The 13,934-nt window shown below is 35.9% G+C and overlaps 2 protein-coding genes across 3 annotated transcripts; one reads left to right on the forward strand and one right to left on the reverse strand.

Moving 5' to 3' along the window:
• The first annotated feature begins 884 nt into the window (after positions 1-884).
• arl14ep (ADP-ribosylation factor-like 14 effector protein) lies at positions 885-5,357 on the forward strand. Its single transcript, XM_032560123.1, has 5 exons — positions 885-1,070; positions 1,938-2,133; positions 2,218-2,343; positions 3,103-3,143; positions 4,929-5,357. Exons 1-5 carry the CDS (start codon positions 1,000-1,002, stop codon positions 5,155-5,157), a joined length of 663 nt encoding a protein of 220 aa, XP_032416014.1. The 5' UTR covers positions 885-999; the 3' UTR covers positions 5,158-5,357.
• A 4,865-nt stretch (positions 5,358-10,222) lies between these two features.
• fshb (follicle stimulating hormone subunit beta) lies at positions 10,223-12,822 on the reverse strand. Of its 2 annotated transcripts, none has more exons than XM_032560125.1 (3): positions 12,693-12,822; positions 11,268-11,442; positions 10,223-11,005 (listed from the first exon to the last, which is right to left on the reverse strand). In XM_032560125.1, exons 2-3 carry the CDS (start codon positions 11,412-11,414, stop codon positions 10,811-10,813), a joined length of 342 nt encoding a protein of 113 aa, XP_032416016.1. In that variant the 5' UTR covers positions 11,415-11,442; positions 12,693-12,822; the 3' UTR covers positions 10,223-10,810. The 2 variants fall into 2 exon arrangements, with proteins under 2 accessions (XP_032416016.1, XP_032416017.1); XM_032560126.1 differs by having other exon boundaries at positions 11,268-11,439; positions 12,693-12,816.
• Positions 12,823-13,934: the final 1,112 nt, after the last annotated feature.

The following is a 13,934-nucleotide window of genomic DNA, read 5'->3' on the forward strand; positions in this document are numbered from 1 at the left end:
GAATAACTTTGACTATTCCACTGTGAAGAAATTCAAGTGTAGCAAGTACAGGTAAATGGAAGAATGTATAAAGTACAAATGTTAAAAAACAGGGGGGGGAGGGGGGAAAAATCTAGACTGAACAGATGGGTCAAATTTACAACATAGGAAAAATAATCCTGTACATTTATTAAAAACAAAAATTAAAATACCATACTCAGATCAAAAGAAACATGCAACTGAGTAGGACTATTTAAACATCGATGTGCATATGTTAGTCCATAGAAAAACAGCAACAGGCTATTTACGAGAAATAAAAAAAATGTCTGCTGTGTTGACTGTAGTGTTGACTGTAGCACCTATAGATACACACAAACCTTTTGTTCAGCCATATTAATATCTGCAAATATTACAAAGACATAAAATCCTGCTCTCAAATTGAAATTGTAAGATCTTGGTATTTGCCATTTATTTCATACACATGCACTGGCATGAACTCTCAAAAAAATTTGAATAATTTGCTGCATATGGGAGAGAAAGTGCAACCAAAAGTATTGATCTCTTCCCTCTATTATTGATCTGATACCTGTGCTCAGGTATTGACAGTATTGATATTCAGATCAATACACCCAGCCTTATCTGACACTGAAACAAGACACTAGTAAATTTACCAAGGACTGGAGGAGAATCAAGAAAAAGAAAGTCCAGGGAAATGTCAAAGCCTTTTCTATTGATCTTACTGAACTGCTGTGAGGTGACATAAATCAGCTTAAATTCAAACATGTACTATAATCAGCCTTAATGGGAATTAATCGGAGGTTCATAAACTGAAGTAGATGGAAAAATTGGATGTAACTACACAAATGGCCACTAGAGGGCAGACGACTTCAAGACCAAACAGGAAGTGTGATCATAAAAGAAGGAAAACGGAAGACAACAATTCTGCAACTCTTCTTTATGTTGTGCACGTTTTTAGTGTATTTCTGCCTTCCTGCATAATTTCTTTAAAAAAACCCCATCATGCCCGTAATTTGTGCTGCACCGGGGTGCAATAATAAGTTTGTTAAGGGGTCGGAGATAAGATTTTACAGGTAGGTTTAACGCTTATAAAAAGAAATTGGACGGTATTTTGTTTAGTGCTGCAGAAAACTGTTTTACGTCAGCTTTAATTGTGACTGTAGTCAAAAACAAACGGTGTATTTTCGTTTTAAATGCTTTTATAAAGTGCAACTTTGAACGAAGATTCTTTTTAAGGAGGATGCAATCGCTCTAGTTATATACACTATATTTGTGATAGACAAATCCAATACCATTCTCAACAGTAAGTTGCTTTTTAAAATAGTTAGTCAGGATTTAGTAATAGTATTTTAATTTATCACGTGGTTGAAACAGACTTTTCTTTTCCGTGTAATATCATTTATAGCACTAACTTTTCTTTATAGATTTTGTAAACAAACATATAAGTGGGAATCGTTGACTTTTCAGGCATTGCAGTATTAAAACATGAGGTGAATTTAATCTAATCAATTTCTAAGAACATATTTAATTACTCCATCCATAACTTTTTTCCAATATTATATAGTTTAAGCAAAATCTGTTCAATCTAATGGATGCTTGTTACCAGGCCTCTGAATAACAATGATTGATTGATTTTGTTGTATTGGAGAGGGGATCCATCTAGAAGCTGCAAGGTAGTAGCTCTCTAAGCCTGGACTTGGACAACCCTGTTCTACGTAGTATTATCATACAATATAGTCAGTCATATCTAGACATACATAGCTCTATCACATGCTGTTATAATGATATACAGTCAAATTTAACATAATCAAATGAAGCCCAGGCAGTGTGGTGACAGTGTAGATCAGCTGTGTCAAAGTGAGACATGTTTGCCATTAAACGTATTGTCAATTTGTGAAAAAGTTGAAATCCTTCCATGTCCCCTCTTCTCTGTTTGTCAGATTCCCTCTTAGCAAACCTCAACTTGCCACCAAATGGGTCCAGAGCCTGGGGATGAAAAACTTCATCCCGACCCCCAACACTTGCCTCTGTTCTGAGCACTTCAGGACCGACTGCTTCAGGGACTACAACGGAAAGCAGTTCCTGAGGGAGGACGCAGTGCCCACCATATTCGCCCCAGGACAGGAGTCTTCAAAGGTGGGAGCAGGTTTCCTCTTGTTTTTGTGCTGAAAAATGGCATTTTCCACATGAAGTGAACAAATAACTCTGCACATTTTACAGATTGAACTCCGTAAAAGAGGAGTAATACCAAAAGAAGCAAATGTGTCAAATCAGATGGGAACGCTGGCAGACAGAGACAGAATGAAAGAGACAGTCATGCGTAGAGAAAAAAGAGGAGGAATGAGGGTGAGTTTCTTTTGGTGTTGGTTTATATATTTGTAACTGGATATTTAGATGTGCTGCATATAAAGACACATAGCCTTTCTATTCTAACTGTCTGACTTTAGATACGACTCAACTTTTCCTGTTTTAAGTCACGTTAGAATTACCAAAATAATTTCTGGTTTTTCACACATTGCTGAATGTGTGAAAAATGAGATAATCTTTTAGAATGTGTTAGTTTCTTAAAATTTAGAAGTTAGCTTACATTTTCTTTGCATTTGATAAAATTGTCTTTTAAGCTGTATGCCTTAAGTCAGACTTCAACAACACATATTCTACCAATAACACACACCAGCTTTTTTGAGTTGTTGCTGTAAAATACGTCTACACACGTGTCTCAGTTGAACCTAAATCTTGTAAACTAACCTGTTAAAAACCTTAGAGAAGCCATAGCATTATTAAATGGGCTTTGTCAAATTATATTAGACCATAATAATCTTAGTTTATGTAAACTTTTGATTTTGACGAAAGAAATAAAAAAAATCTCCATCAGTTTTCTGACATTTACCCACCAGAAATAATTTTGTTAATCTCAGTTGGCCTAAAAGAGAGAAGTTATGCGTCTCTTCAGTGTGTGTAAATATCTGGTTTCAATTGTAGGTAATGTTCTTTTCCTCTTTAATGATTTTAATTATTGCAAACAAGGTGGTTTTAATTATGTAAATCATAAATTTCTAACTGAGATCACCCAAAGGATATATCATAGAATGTAAAATGTTGCAGGGAGGACGCGGAAGCCGTGGAGGAAAACAGCTGTCTGACAGGTGAGGCTGTTTTTTTTTTATTTTTTTTTTTTTATTTGTGTATCTGCACTTTAAGGGTTTGTGAACAGAAGCTGGTCCAGTTCTAGATCAGGTCCAGAGCTAAAAGCATTACTTAATCCAAACAGAACAGCAGAAAACTGGTCTGCATTTTCTACATCCAGAGAGCTAGAAACTACTCTTACAGTTCTATTGGACATTATTAAAACTGTACATATACCAGTAGGGATATAAACACTTATTGAGTTTGTTGGGACCAGAGATGGTTATGTAGTCTTAACAGGTGCCGAGATAAAAGATCTATACTAACGCTGTCGTCAGGCTCCTTTTTATGGATCCAAATCTATTATATTAGAATGTCTTATCAAATGAAAATTATTTTAACCCTTCAAGGTTGTACATCGTTAACCTATTTTAGGTTTGAGAGAGTTGTGCATTCTGCATAATCTTTTGCTGCTGTGTGTTGGGGTGTGCTGGTCTCTTGGCACACACTATGTAGGCTTCTATTCACGAGGATATGTAGTTTATTTCAAACTTCCTCTGAGCTAGAAGGAATTTTATTTCCTAGAGTGTAACTGCCGTAAGAAATAAACAAAGAAAAGTCACGGCTTTAGAACTTAGAGATGTGATCCTGCTCATATCTCTTACTCTGCTTCAAGAGCGGGAGAATATTCATATAAAGTTTGTTACGATTATACATTTCTCAAAGATTTTGACTGACTGCATAAGTCATAAAGTGTCGTTGCTAGTGATAATTGTTCTGCTGAAAATCACAACTTCTTTAAGTTTGCAATTGAAGCTGCTTTTCTATCTCCTCCACATACACCCACTGTCAGATTTTTCAAAATCCATTCCAGCTGCACATTTCCACTAAGTTTGGAGTGGTTTTACGCTGCTTGTGCACCATCATTGTCGTAAAACATTCTGGTATTATTGCTGTATTTGTGTGATTCACAGTTTTAATCTCATACCAAACTCTGCTGTTAAGGTGCATGGTAATCAGTCCCCCAAGATTGCTGATGCTCACAGCAGAAAAGCCCTTCCTTTAAGAGGAGCAGCTGCTCACTGTCAGCCGGCATCATATACATAAATGGACCTGTTTCGGACCAGACAGTGAAAACACAAATAACTGACTGACGGTTTAAATGAAAGGTTCTGGGAAATTAGGTTAATATTCCAAATCGCTTTGTCAAAATGTGCCTTAAGCATTAGATTTATGTGGAAATTATTCCCCTTTACATACTTTTCTTTTTTTTTCTTGATTTAACTGATTGAAACTCTGAATAACTGCTTGGAACAGATTTCTGAGGTTATTGAATATTTTGTATTCTTTCCTGTAATTGACAAGTTGATGGCACTTTTCCAGTACAGCAGAAATGGATTAATGAAAAACTCCTGCAATAGTTTTTCATAAGCTTGGACTTTCCTTTTGGCCGTGGTTTGTTTAATTAGATTAGTGAAATCTGAATTTGATCCTTGTTTCATAATGAAGTGAAAGACAAAACTGTCCCCAGGTTTTTACTCTCCTCACTGACTTCTTTATATTAGCCGACATTGCCACTCCGTGTTAGACGATGGCCGTGTTAATGGAGATATACGCAGGGATGGTTTATATCTGGTTGTGATAAATTCACACAGTCATAATGTGCGATATAAAACAAGTGAGAAAGTAATTATAGAAAGCCACTGAAGGGGTGGGAGGAAGAGGCTTCAAGAAAATGAAATCAGATTGTTTTGCATCTCAGGGAACAAATCACATCACGCCACCTTTAACTCTCCATCATGCAGGCAGAACGTCGCAGCCAAAAGCAGAGTGTACGACAGCAAGGGCCGGCTGCTGTCCAACGGCAAAGACATGTGCGACTGCCTGGATGTGGACTGCATGGGTTGCTTCTACCCCTGCCCTGAGTGTTGCTCCAGAAAGTGCGGTGTGGAGTGCCGCTGTGACCGAAAGTGGCTCTACGAGCAGGTGGAAGTGGAAGGTGGAGAAATCATCCGGAACAAATTTGCAACTTAGCTACCATTGATGCCTTTTTTTGTTTTTTGTTTAAAAAAAACAAACTGTTATCGATATATCCTTATTATGTCCAGTGAACTTCAGCCTGTTGAAACATTTTACAGTGCGATACTTTGCATTAAAAAGACAATGTAGCTGTTATTTAAAGTTGTTTTCTAATTATGCCAACATGTGTTAATAAATATTTTATTTGTTATTTTGCTATGTTTTCACTGTTATTTTTTAGGGTCACGATCTCCATCTACCCTGCATTTACTTGAAATGATTTTTTTCTCACTGTTGAAGCTAAATCAGACTAAACTTATCTTGTTTTAGATTATTTCTATTTCGTAAATGCCTGAAGTGAGGACATTTTTTAGAGATTTTTTTGGAAATTGAAATTCAAAAGGTACTTTTATTTTTGTTATTTAATTTGTATTTAGACTTTAAAAGTTTAATTTAAAAGAACTCAAAACTATAAAAAATTGGTTTGGATTGTTTTTTCATATAAAAAATGTGAAGGAACCCTTTAATTCCCTCATAGCCACAGTGATGTCTATGTTGCATGAAAGACACACCAAATATATCTTTTTAGTCTCTTAACTTGTGCTCATAGTAATCTGCTTAACATAATATTCACAATATGCTTGTTTTTCTTTAAGCTGCTTTTTAACCAAAGTTTTCTACACATAAAAACAATTATTGCTTCTCACTGACCCAAGGCAGCAAGAGACCAGTATGACACAGCAGTTTCAGAGCTGCAGCGCTCCTACGAGTATCATTTTTCATTTATACGCATTCTGCTGCCCTTGAGCATCAGCTGCAGGTGAAGTGTCATGGAGCCCAGGGGGGCATCACCTCATGACATTTCTGAAAGAAAATGGATAACCAGCTCTGAGATTCACCATCCTGCTGAGTATGGAACTAAAACTGAAGTGGAAATATTTCTTTTTAAATACCTTGTAAATAAAATAGAAGTAGTGTGCAGTCAGCTTTCCATAAAATAACAGAACAGTGTTGCAGCTCTATTCATTGTTGCCTTTTATTACCTGCACCAAGTCCATTTTATAGCTCATCATACAGAGGCTACAAATAAATTAAGCATATTAATATTTATAAGTGCTGAGGGCGAGTCGATGTAAACAAGTCATTCATCACAGCAACAGAAGTTTTGCTCCATACTGAGTAAACTTCCCGCCTACTACTAGAACATTTTGGGTGGTATATTAAGTGCTTATAGAAAAATTCAGTTTGATGTTTATATTATTAAGCAATATGAAGAAAAAGTATTTTTATTTCTGAACAGAGGACATTAAATTATAATGTCCTGAATGTGATGGGGTCCTTCAGGTTATGTCCTTCAACACTTTGGTAACATTGCTTTAGGGGTGTCACATGGACTCAAATAGCTTGTTAAATATGGCATGTGTTGTCATAACATCTGTTGACCTCTACAAATCTGTCAGTGAACTGCTGTAATGTGTGACTCTTTACATAAAAAAAATATCAGATTGAGTTTGTGTGATACAGTTGAAGTAAGATATTTACCTATTACATTGATTATGGCCTTTTGAACTAGATTAAATATATAGCAAATATCATGACCTCTTACTTTAATTAAATTAGGAGCACAATTTAGAATTTTCTTGGTGGATTTCTTCTAGCTGGGTGAAAATTATTCTGATGGGGTCAAAAAAGGCAAGTACTTGTGTATTTTACATCACAGATATTTTAACTGGCTTTCAGTCAAGAATTGAAAGCCTATAAATAGCCTTTCAATTCTGGACTTCTCTCTCTCTCTTTTTTTTTGTTATTCAGACATGGTGTGCCGACTGATATGCCTATGTCTTTGTGTCTTATTTGTGCTCTGATTTCTTTAGCTTGAACATCCTATCCAAGGTCTGTCTTCTAAGGATGACGGTGTGGGTCAGAGTAAAACGTCAACATAATTTAGTCACACTAACTGACATCAAAGGAGCAAAGGAGAATACTTTACAAAAGTTCTTACAGGAATACTTATAGTGTGTTTTTTGTCTCATAGAAAACTGTTCTGCTTTTAGAGATCTGTGAACTAACAGCATCTACTGTATGTTCTTAAAGAATCCAAAAAACAAACAAAAAAACAGCTGTTCTAAGTTTGTGGGAACTTTTAGGGGGCCTTCATCACACCCTGACTGCAAATCTGAGTTAATTACTCCTCTCTAGCAGAGACGACACAGCGACTGACCCATGTATAAAACTTGATAAAACATCTCTTTAAGCATAATAACATAAACCTCCAGGGATCTGCTGGACATAATACAAATCGGCTATAATAAGACACTAACAACCTGAGCACACATCAGCTTGTCAGCTAAAACTCAGCCTACTGTGTTGCTCTCAGCTGGAGATGTGAGAGAAGATGCAATAAAAGGCTGAAACAAAAACCACTAACATCAAGGTAAACAGGTAAAAGGTCCTTCTGGGTGTTCACAAAGATGATGAACTAATAGAACAATCACTTATACAGCTTTTTATGGTATATTAACAATTATTTTATTTTAATTTCTGATTTTATATTAAATCAAACATAATTCTGGATCTGCAGCATTAGAAATGTTGGAAATGCTACAGAAAATGTAAACCTCATTCCTAATACCATTGATCCTTTTGTATTTGTCCTTTCAGCAATTGGCAGAAACCCTGGGATTAATCTGGAGCCAGTGCTGATGCTTGTTGGTTTGTCAGCTGCTTATCTCTTCACTGGGACATTAGATTGGCTTGAAGTTTACTGTTGTGCCTCTGGCAGAACAACAACTCATTATACAGTAGTTTGGCATTGATTTAGAAGCAAGATTTTTTTTTTGCCTAATTACAGAAACAGAGATTGATTTCTAAGTTAACCTCCAGGGCTTAGGATCAGTTCATTCAGTTTAACTGAAGCTGGATGCGGTGGATAGTAGCTGGATAGACAAATATTTAGAAATTATGGAGCTTTACATTCTCCTAATCTCTGTGCTCTGACTTCTTTTTTATATTTATTTTGCATTTATTTTTTGCTGCCTTCAGGCTGTTTGCATTGATGGAGAAACTGATGATGTTGTTACACTAACACTGGGCAAAATAGTCCCTACCACAATTCCTTCTGGGAAACATTCAATATCTCCACCTGCTGAATTTCTCTTTAGCTTTGGTCAGCTTTTTTACTTCAGGCTTTCTGCCTATAGTCTCACCTCCTTGTGTTTTCCAACTCAACACAACAAACTGCAAACTTTCTAACTTTACAACAATTTTGTCTTGACTTGGAGTCCACTTCCATGCAAAAGTTAAATAAAGATAAAAAGTTTTTTGGTTTGTGTTTTTACAAAGAAAGAATCTGAATTTTGACCTCCATTTAAATATATGATGATTTTTCTTTGTAGAATCACCTATTGCTGAAAATACAAACAGAAGTTTTTGGGGAATATTTCTGTCAGCTTTCAACATCAACAGACTGAAATAGCTTGAGCCCTATGAAATTTAGCATTTATGAATGTAAATATTCAGGCTGTACAATCAATTTTCTATGGCTTGATTTAAACTGTAGATGTCAAATTTACAATTTTCTCTGCATTATAAAGTCAAAGGTCTGGTAGATCTGATAAGCAGGACATCAACCACTAAAACCACAAGTCCCTGAATGCCCTGCTCATTGATTGGCATTTCAATCAGGACCCACAACACACCCTTCATCTGCTGACATTCAAAAGTGACCACAGGTAGTAGAGAGCGTACATCAGAGTAGAAAACAGAATGCTGAATGTCTTTTTCTTGCTACATTAAAATTTAGCTCCAAAGATTGCAGAGAAAGGTAGAAAGATGTAAAAAAAAATTGTTTTGATTTTTATAGCAGTGTTACATCTTTTTCATGTGCCTGCAGTGTGAAGCTTTTTATGTTAAAAAAATGTATCATAATGTCTGAAGTAAAGGAAAAACTTACTGACATTTTTTTTCTCTTTTGATGAATATCAGTATGACACCCTGATCATAAATCTGGCTGCATGTATGGGTTTTTGTTTGTTTGTTGGGAGCTAAACTTTTCAGGTTTTCTTCCGTGTTACCCTGTATGCACCTTCATCCAGATTCCAACTGTGACCAGTTTTGTGAGGAAAAGAAACTCCTCCGCACAATACTATTACCACCGTGTTTCTTTGTGGGGACACTGCATTCACTAACATGTCCAAGAACAATTCGACATCACACAAAGTGCTTTGTACATATGCAAAACCCTCAGTTTAGAATTCATTTGATCAGATAGTCATCTTCCTCATGTTGCTGTGTTCCCACATGGTTTCAGGCAAACTTCAAATGGGAATCTCTTCTAAAAATCCTTAATACTATCAGAGAGTGAGTCTAAAAGTTGTGGTACCAACAGATTCCCTGCCATAGCTGCAAATCTTTGAGATTTCATAAGAGTCATCTATCGGCTGCTTTACTGAATAATTCCTCATTGATCACAGTTTGAGTTTTGGTAGACACTCATGTCTTAGTTTACAGTTGTGACCTAGTCTTTCCATTTTTAGGTGCTACTAATTATGTGACTTCTGTTAGAGATGAGTTGTACAAAATTTTATTTAGTCTTTCTGCATGTAATCCAACTCCCTCTCTCAGGTTAAAAATGTTCAGGTCAGCTGGTCTCTCTAAATTTCCCTATGGAGTGTGTGTGTGCATAATTGTTTGTGTGTCTCTGTGTTGTCCTGCGACAGATACACTAATTAGTAGATGTTAATGGGTGTTCTTGGCTTTAAAGAAAAATCTGAGTAGTCAGCCGTGTTTCATATGAATATTCAGCACCTCCACCAAACTTTAACTATTACCAAAGTCTCTTATTGGAAGTAAAGAGTTAATCAAAAGTTTAAAAACTCAGAAGTATTTGTGATGTGCCACAACGAACTAGTGACACGTTTCACAAGCAGAACAGAACATTTATTTTTTCAAAGTAAATGAAATGAACTCAATGCTGACACTTCAGAATCTCATTAATGCCTTACCATCAATTATCTCAAAAATGCAGTGGTCTACTAGACCATTACATTTATTATATAAAGGACCATTCGCTCACACTTGCTGAAATATGATTTTTTATTTAGAGCAGTAATAACTTGCTATACCGTTAATTTACACGACCCGAAAAGAAGCTTTTTCTGCTAAGCATAAAAATCTACCAAAGCAATGCTGTATTCCAGGGAAGTTTCAAGTTCATTACAGATATACATGTTTTGGGCTTACTAAGCTGTTTCTGCATTTAGCGGCACCCCTGGAGAAGAGCCAGTGAGGAACAGGGACTCCAGTGGAGCTTTTAGAAATACTGCAGGCCGTATATTTTCATTTCCACCTGTCAAAAAGAGGCAAGCCTTTTTTATTTTCCCTTCTGTGAACCATTTTGCCAGAATGAAAAACTGACCAGTAGAATTACGGCACTTTCAGAGTTGGTCACCTTGTTTGGGAGGAAAGGTGAAACCGATACTCGGACATTCAATCTCTTACTTCTGATGATGATAAAGCACCAGGCCAATCATTCTGGTTTAAGGCACTTTAAAACAATTGGTGTTCATAAAGAAAAAATAAACAGAAATATGAGCAGTATCTTTTTTTATTTCAGTGTCAGACAAAGAGGTACAATAATAAGTATACGTTTGCTGACCTAAGGAGTAGTTTAACAGCTGGGTATGTGGCCATAAAAGCGGCCGCAGTATGTGTCCTCTGTGTTGCATGTGGAACAGTTGCATTTTGTAGCCACGGGGTAAGTGATGCTTCCCGGACACCCCTCGATGTTTTTCACCTCGTAGGACCAGTCCCCTTTGCAGATCTTATGCTCAGGTGCCTCTTCAGGGCTTTCAAAGACAGGGTCCTGTTACCAAAATGGATTAAAGATTGAATATATGAACAGAATTCAGTGGGAAACACTGGTGGAAGATTTTTATTACATCATATTTAATAAAACCAGTAACTGCTTGTTTTCCAGCAAACATTTTCACAATGAAAACATGAGCTGACAGAGTTGAGTTCAGCACAGTTTTAAAGACGAATAAGTCTCACCTTGATATGTTTTGTTAGTGATTACGTACAATTGGTTATCATAAATAACTCAGACAGTTTGAATCCTTCCTCACCTGAGAGTAGCACAGCCCTTCACAGATTGTGGTGTGGATGCACACTTTCTGACCGCATCTCTCCATAGGGATGCTGACGTTTTTCAGGTGGCAGCTGAAGCATCCCTTCCCCAGGGCTAGCACCACCACAAAGACAACCAACTGCATCTTCCGCCAGGTGTAGCACAGACTCCTGCTGCAAGAGCAGTTCACGTCTTAGATTTGATATTTCAAATTAAAAAAAAAAAAGTTTTTCAACCACTTTTATACATCAGTTCGATCAGCACAAAGCCAAAAAAAAGAAAAATAAACACCACTGGCCAGCACTATAAAACGATCTCAGCAGAAGAAGCAGAACACCGTACTGTGGTCTGGATCTTTTTGTCATTTCTCAGTGAACCAGACTGGGTCTATAGACCTGTGGTCTCACCACCAATGTTCCCAGAAAGGCATTAAAAGTTTGATAAAAATGACTGTTTGACAATTTTAACAGGTATTAAGTTTGTGAGTAGAGGGGTTGTGTTTGTCTGGCTCAGCCTGTTGGATATTTAACAGGTTTTCTACTTTGCATTACTACAAAAGTGAAGCAAACACAAAAAAACGATTTTTTGTGAATGAAACTTACAATGAAAACATTGTAAGTTGGAGGAAAAGTGATACAATTATCCAGGAATGCTTTGGATATGACAAAAGCATAATAAAACACAATTTCTGTTCCAGCATTTTGTTTTAGTGTGAAAACTAAAATTATCTAACCACCCCCTTGAAAACTTTCTGGCCTTTTCTTGGTGAATACATTTTTTTTGTTGTTGTTTGGACTTGTTTTTCAGGTTATTTAGTGAGAAATTAAAAACTGTTTTAATAAAACATGAATGGCTTTAAAAGAGATGATTTAGTCATAAATATCCATTTTGTATTTTGTTAGTTAAAATAAAAAAATTATAGATCTTGTTTGTTTGACTCTTTCTGAGTATGTTTGAACATAGTCGTTTCTGATTTTTTTTCCCTAGTGGTTTGAAGGAAATTGATGATCAATGCAAATCTGATTTCTGAATTAAAAATAAAAATATAAATGACATTTACAGAACATGTTTTGTGTAAAATTAACTTGCTTCTTTTAGAGGGACATCAAAAGTCTTATTTGTTACACCACAGAAATAAAATTTGTTGTTAAAATTAAAACACATAACTTATTTTTTAAAATTATTTAGAACATAATTTTTAGTTATTCTTAAATATTTAAAATAAGTAATAGTAAAATAAGTAAAAATAATATTTCTTCTGCTGAAAACAAACTGAATGTGAGAATGTTTTTTATCCAGCAAAATGTTGTACACCTGTTGGAAAATAAAGGTTCCTAAAATAAATTGCATAATTTAAACACAGTAGTAACACATTTTTGAAGACATTTCATTCAGTTTAAATCTCTCTAAACAGACAGCTTACCTGTAAATCTCTTGTTATTTGAAAATAAAAAGAAAATATCTTCTCTGTCACTCTTTATACATCTGCAGCAGTTTGCCACTTGAAATCATCTCTGTCTGCTTAAATATTGCTGCTCGTAATCCTTCTAATCTTCTCAGTCTATTTCCTAATGCATCTTCTACCTGCTGTGGCTTATCTCAAATCCACATCTTCCCCATCGACATGTCATGAATACCATATGGTTCAGGACCTTTGCTCCCACACATGGGGGTGAACAAGTCTGTAATTTTAGAAGTGTTGTTTAGATTAGATTGATGGAAAGACTCAGATGGAGCACAGAAACATTATAAGTCCTCTGCCCCCACACTGCCATGGAAAATGTTAATATGCAGTATGCTGTACTCTACATCTTTTGCTTGTTGTAGCATAGGTCTTGTCAATTTGCAGAATAAATGCACATTTTGTGTGCCTGTACCTAAACAGACAATATGTAACCTATGCAACAGTTTGTCCACCCTTATTTAGACTGGATGACTTATCTATCTTGATGGTTTCTATCTTGGAGCATGAATTTATGTTTTTTGGTCTGCAAAAGTACATTTTTGTTGTCAAATTTAGCTTAACAAAATAAATTAATGCGATTTTGGGACCGAGGTTGATCCTCAACCACAGCTCTGATTACTCACCAATAGGGCTACAACTCTTCAGCTTTAATTAATTGATTGTCCTATAGATTATTCTGATGATTAACCAATTAATCGGAAAAAAAACTGGCACATTCTGCAAATTTTTCATTGAACAATCTGTCTTTTTCATGCAATATTACAAATAGATTTTTAAAAATCAAATAAATAATTCAATGTACATGTTTTTTGTACAGTTTTGGCTTAATTACTGCTCTGAGTATGTTGTCAGCAAATAGTCTTCTTTTGAGTCTGAATAAGAACCATTTCCTGTGGGCCATTCTCATCAATAAACTTCAAAGTTACATTATTGCAGTTTGGTCTTCGTTAGTGAGCCTTTTGGACAATTTCTGTAAATCTATATTCCTTATTAATACAGCACTGGACACAAGGAATCAGAATACCTTATATAATACTATTTTGATGTCTCTACTTTAGCTTTGAGTTGTTTTAAAACTGCAGCCTGAGCTGGACAGTCCACAGTGACAGTAAAGCACTTCTTTGGCAAGGCGTCACGCTTCATCCAGCAGTGCCTCAGTCTGTCTTTGCAGCCACAAGGGAGTTTATTTCTCCACCATCC

Source organism: Xiphophorus hellerii, chromosome 4, assembly GCF_003331165.1.
Source record: "Xiphophorus hellerii strain 12219 chromosome 4, Xiphophorus_hellerii-4.1, whole genome shotgun sequence".
In the NCBI taxonomy this organism is placed as follows: domain Eukaryota; kingdom Metazoa; phylum Chordata; class Actinopteri; order Cyprinodontiformes; family Poeciliidae; genus Xiphophorus; species Xiphophorus hellerii.

Coding starts and splice junctions, on each gene's coding strand:
- fshb (XM_032560125.1), bottom strand. CDS start 11,414: ATGCAGTTGGTTGTCTTTGTGGTGGTGCTAGCCCTGGGGAAGGGATGC. Junction 11,006..11,267: donor AAGGGCTGTGCTACTCTCAG/GTGAGGAAGGAT, acceptor TTTTGGTAACAG/GACCCTGTCTTTGAAAGCCC.
- arl14ep (XM_032560123.1), top strand. CDS start 1,000: ATGCCCGTAATTTGTGCTGCACCGGGGTGCAATAATAAGTTTGTTAAG. Junction 2,344..3,102: donor AAAAAAGAGGAGGAATGAGG/GTGAGTTTCTTT, acceptor AAAATGTTGCAG/GGAGGACGCGGAAGCCGTGG. Junction 3,144..4,928: donor GGAAAACAGCTGTCTGACAG/GTGAGGCTGTTT, acceptor TCCATCATGCAG/GCAGAACGTCGCAGCCAAAA.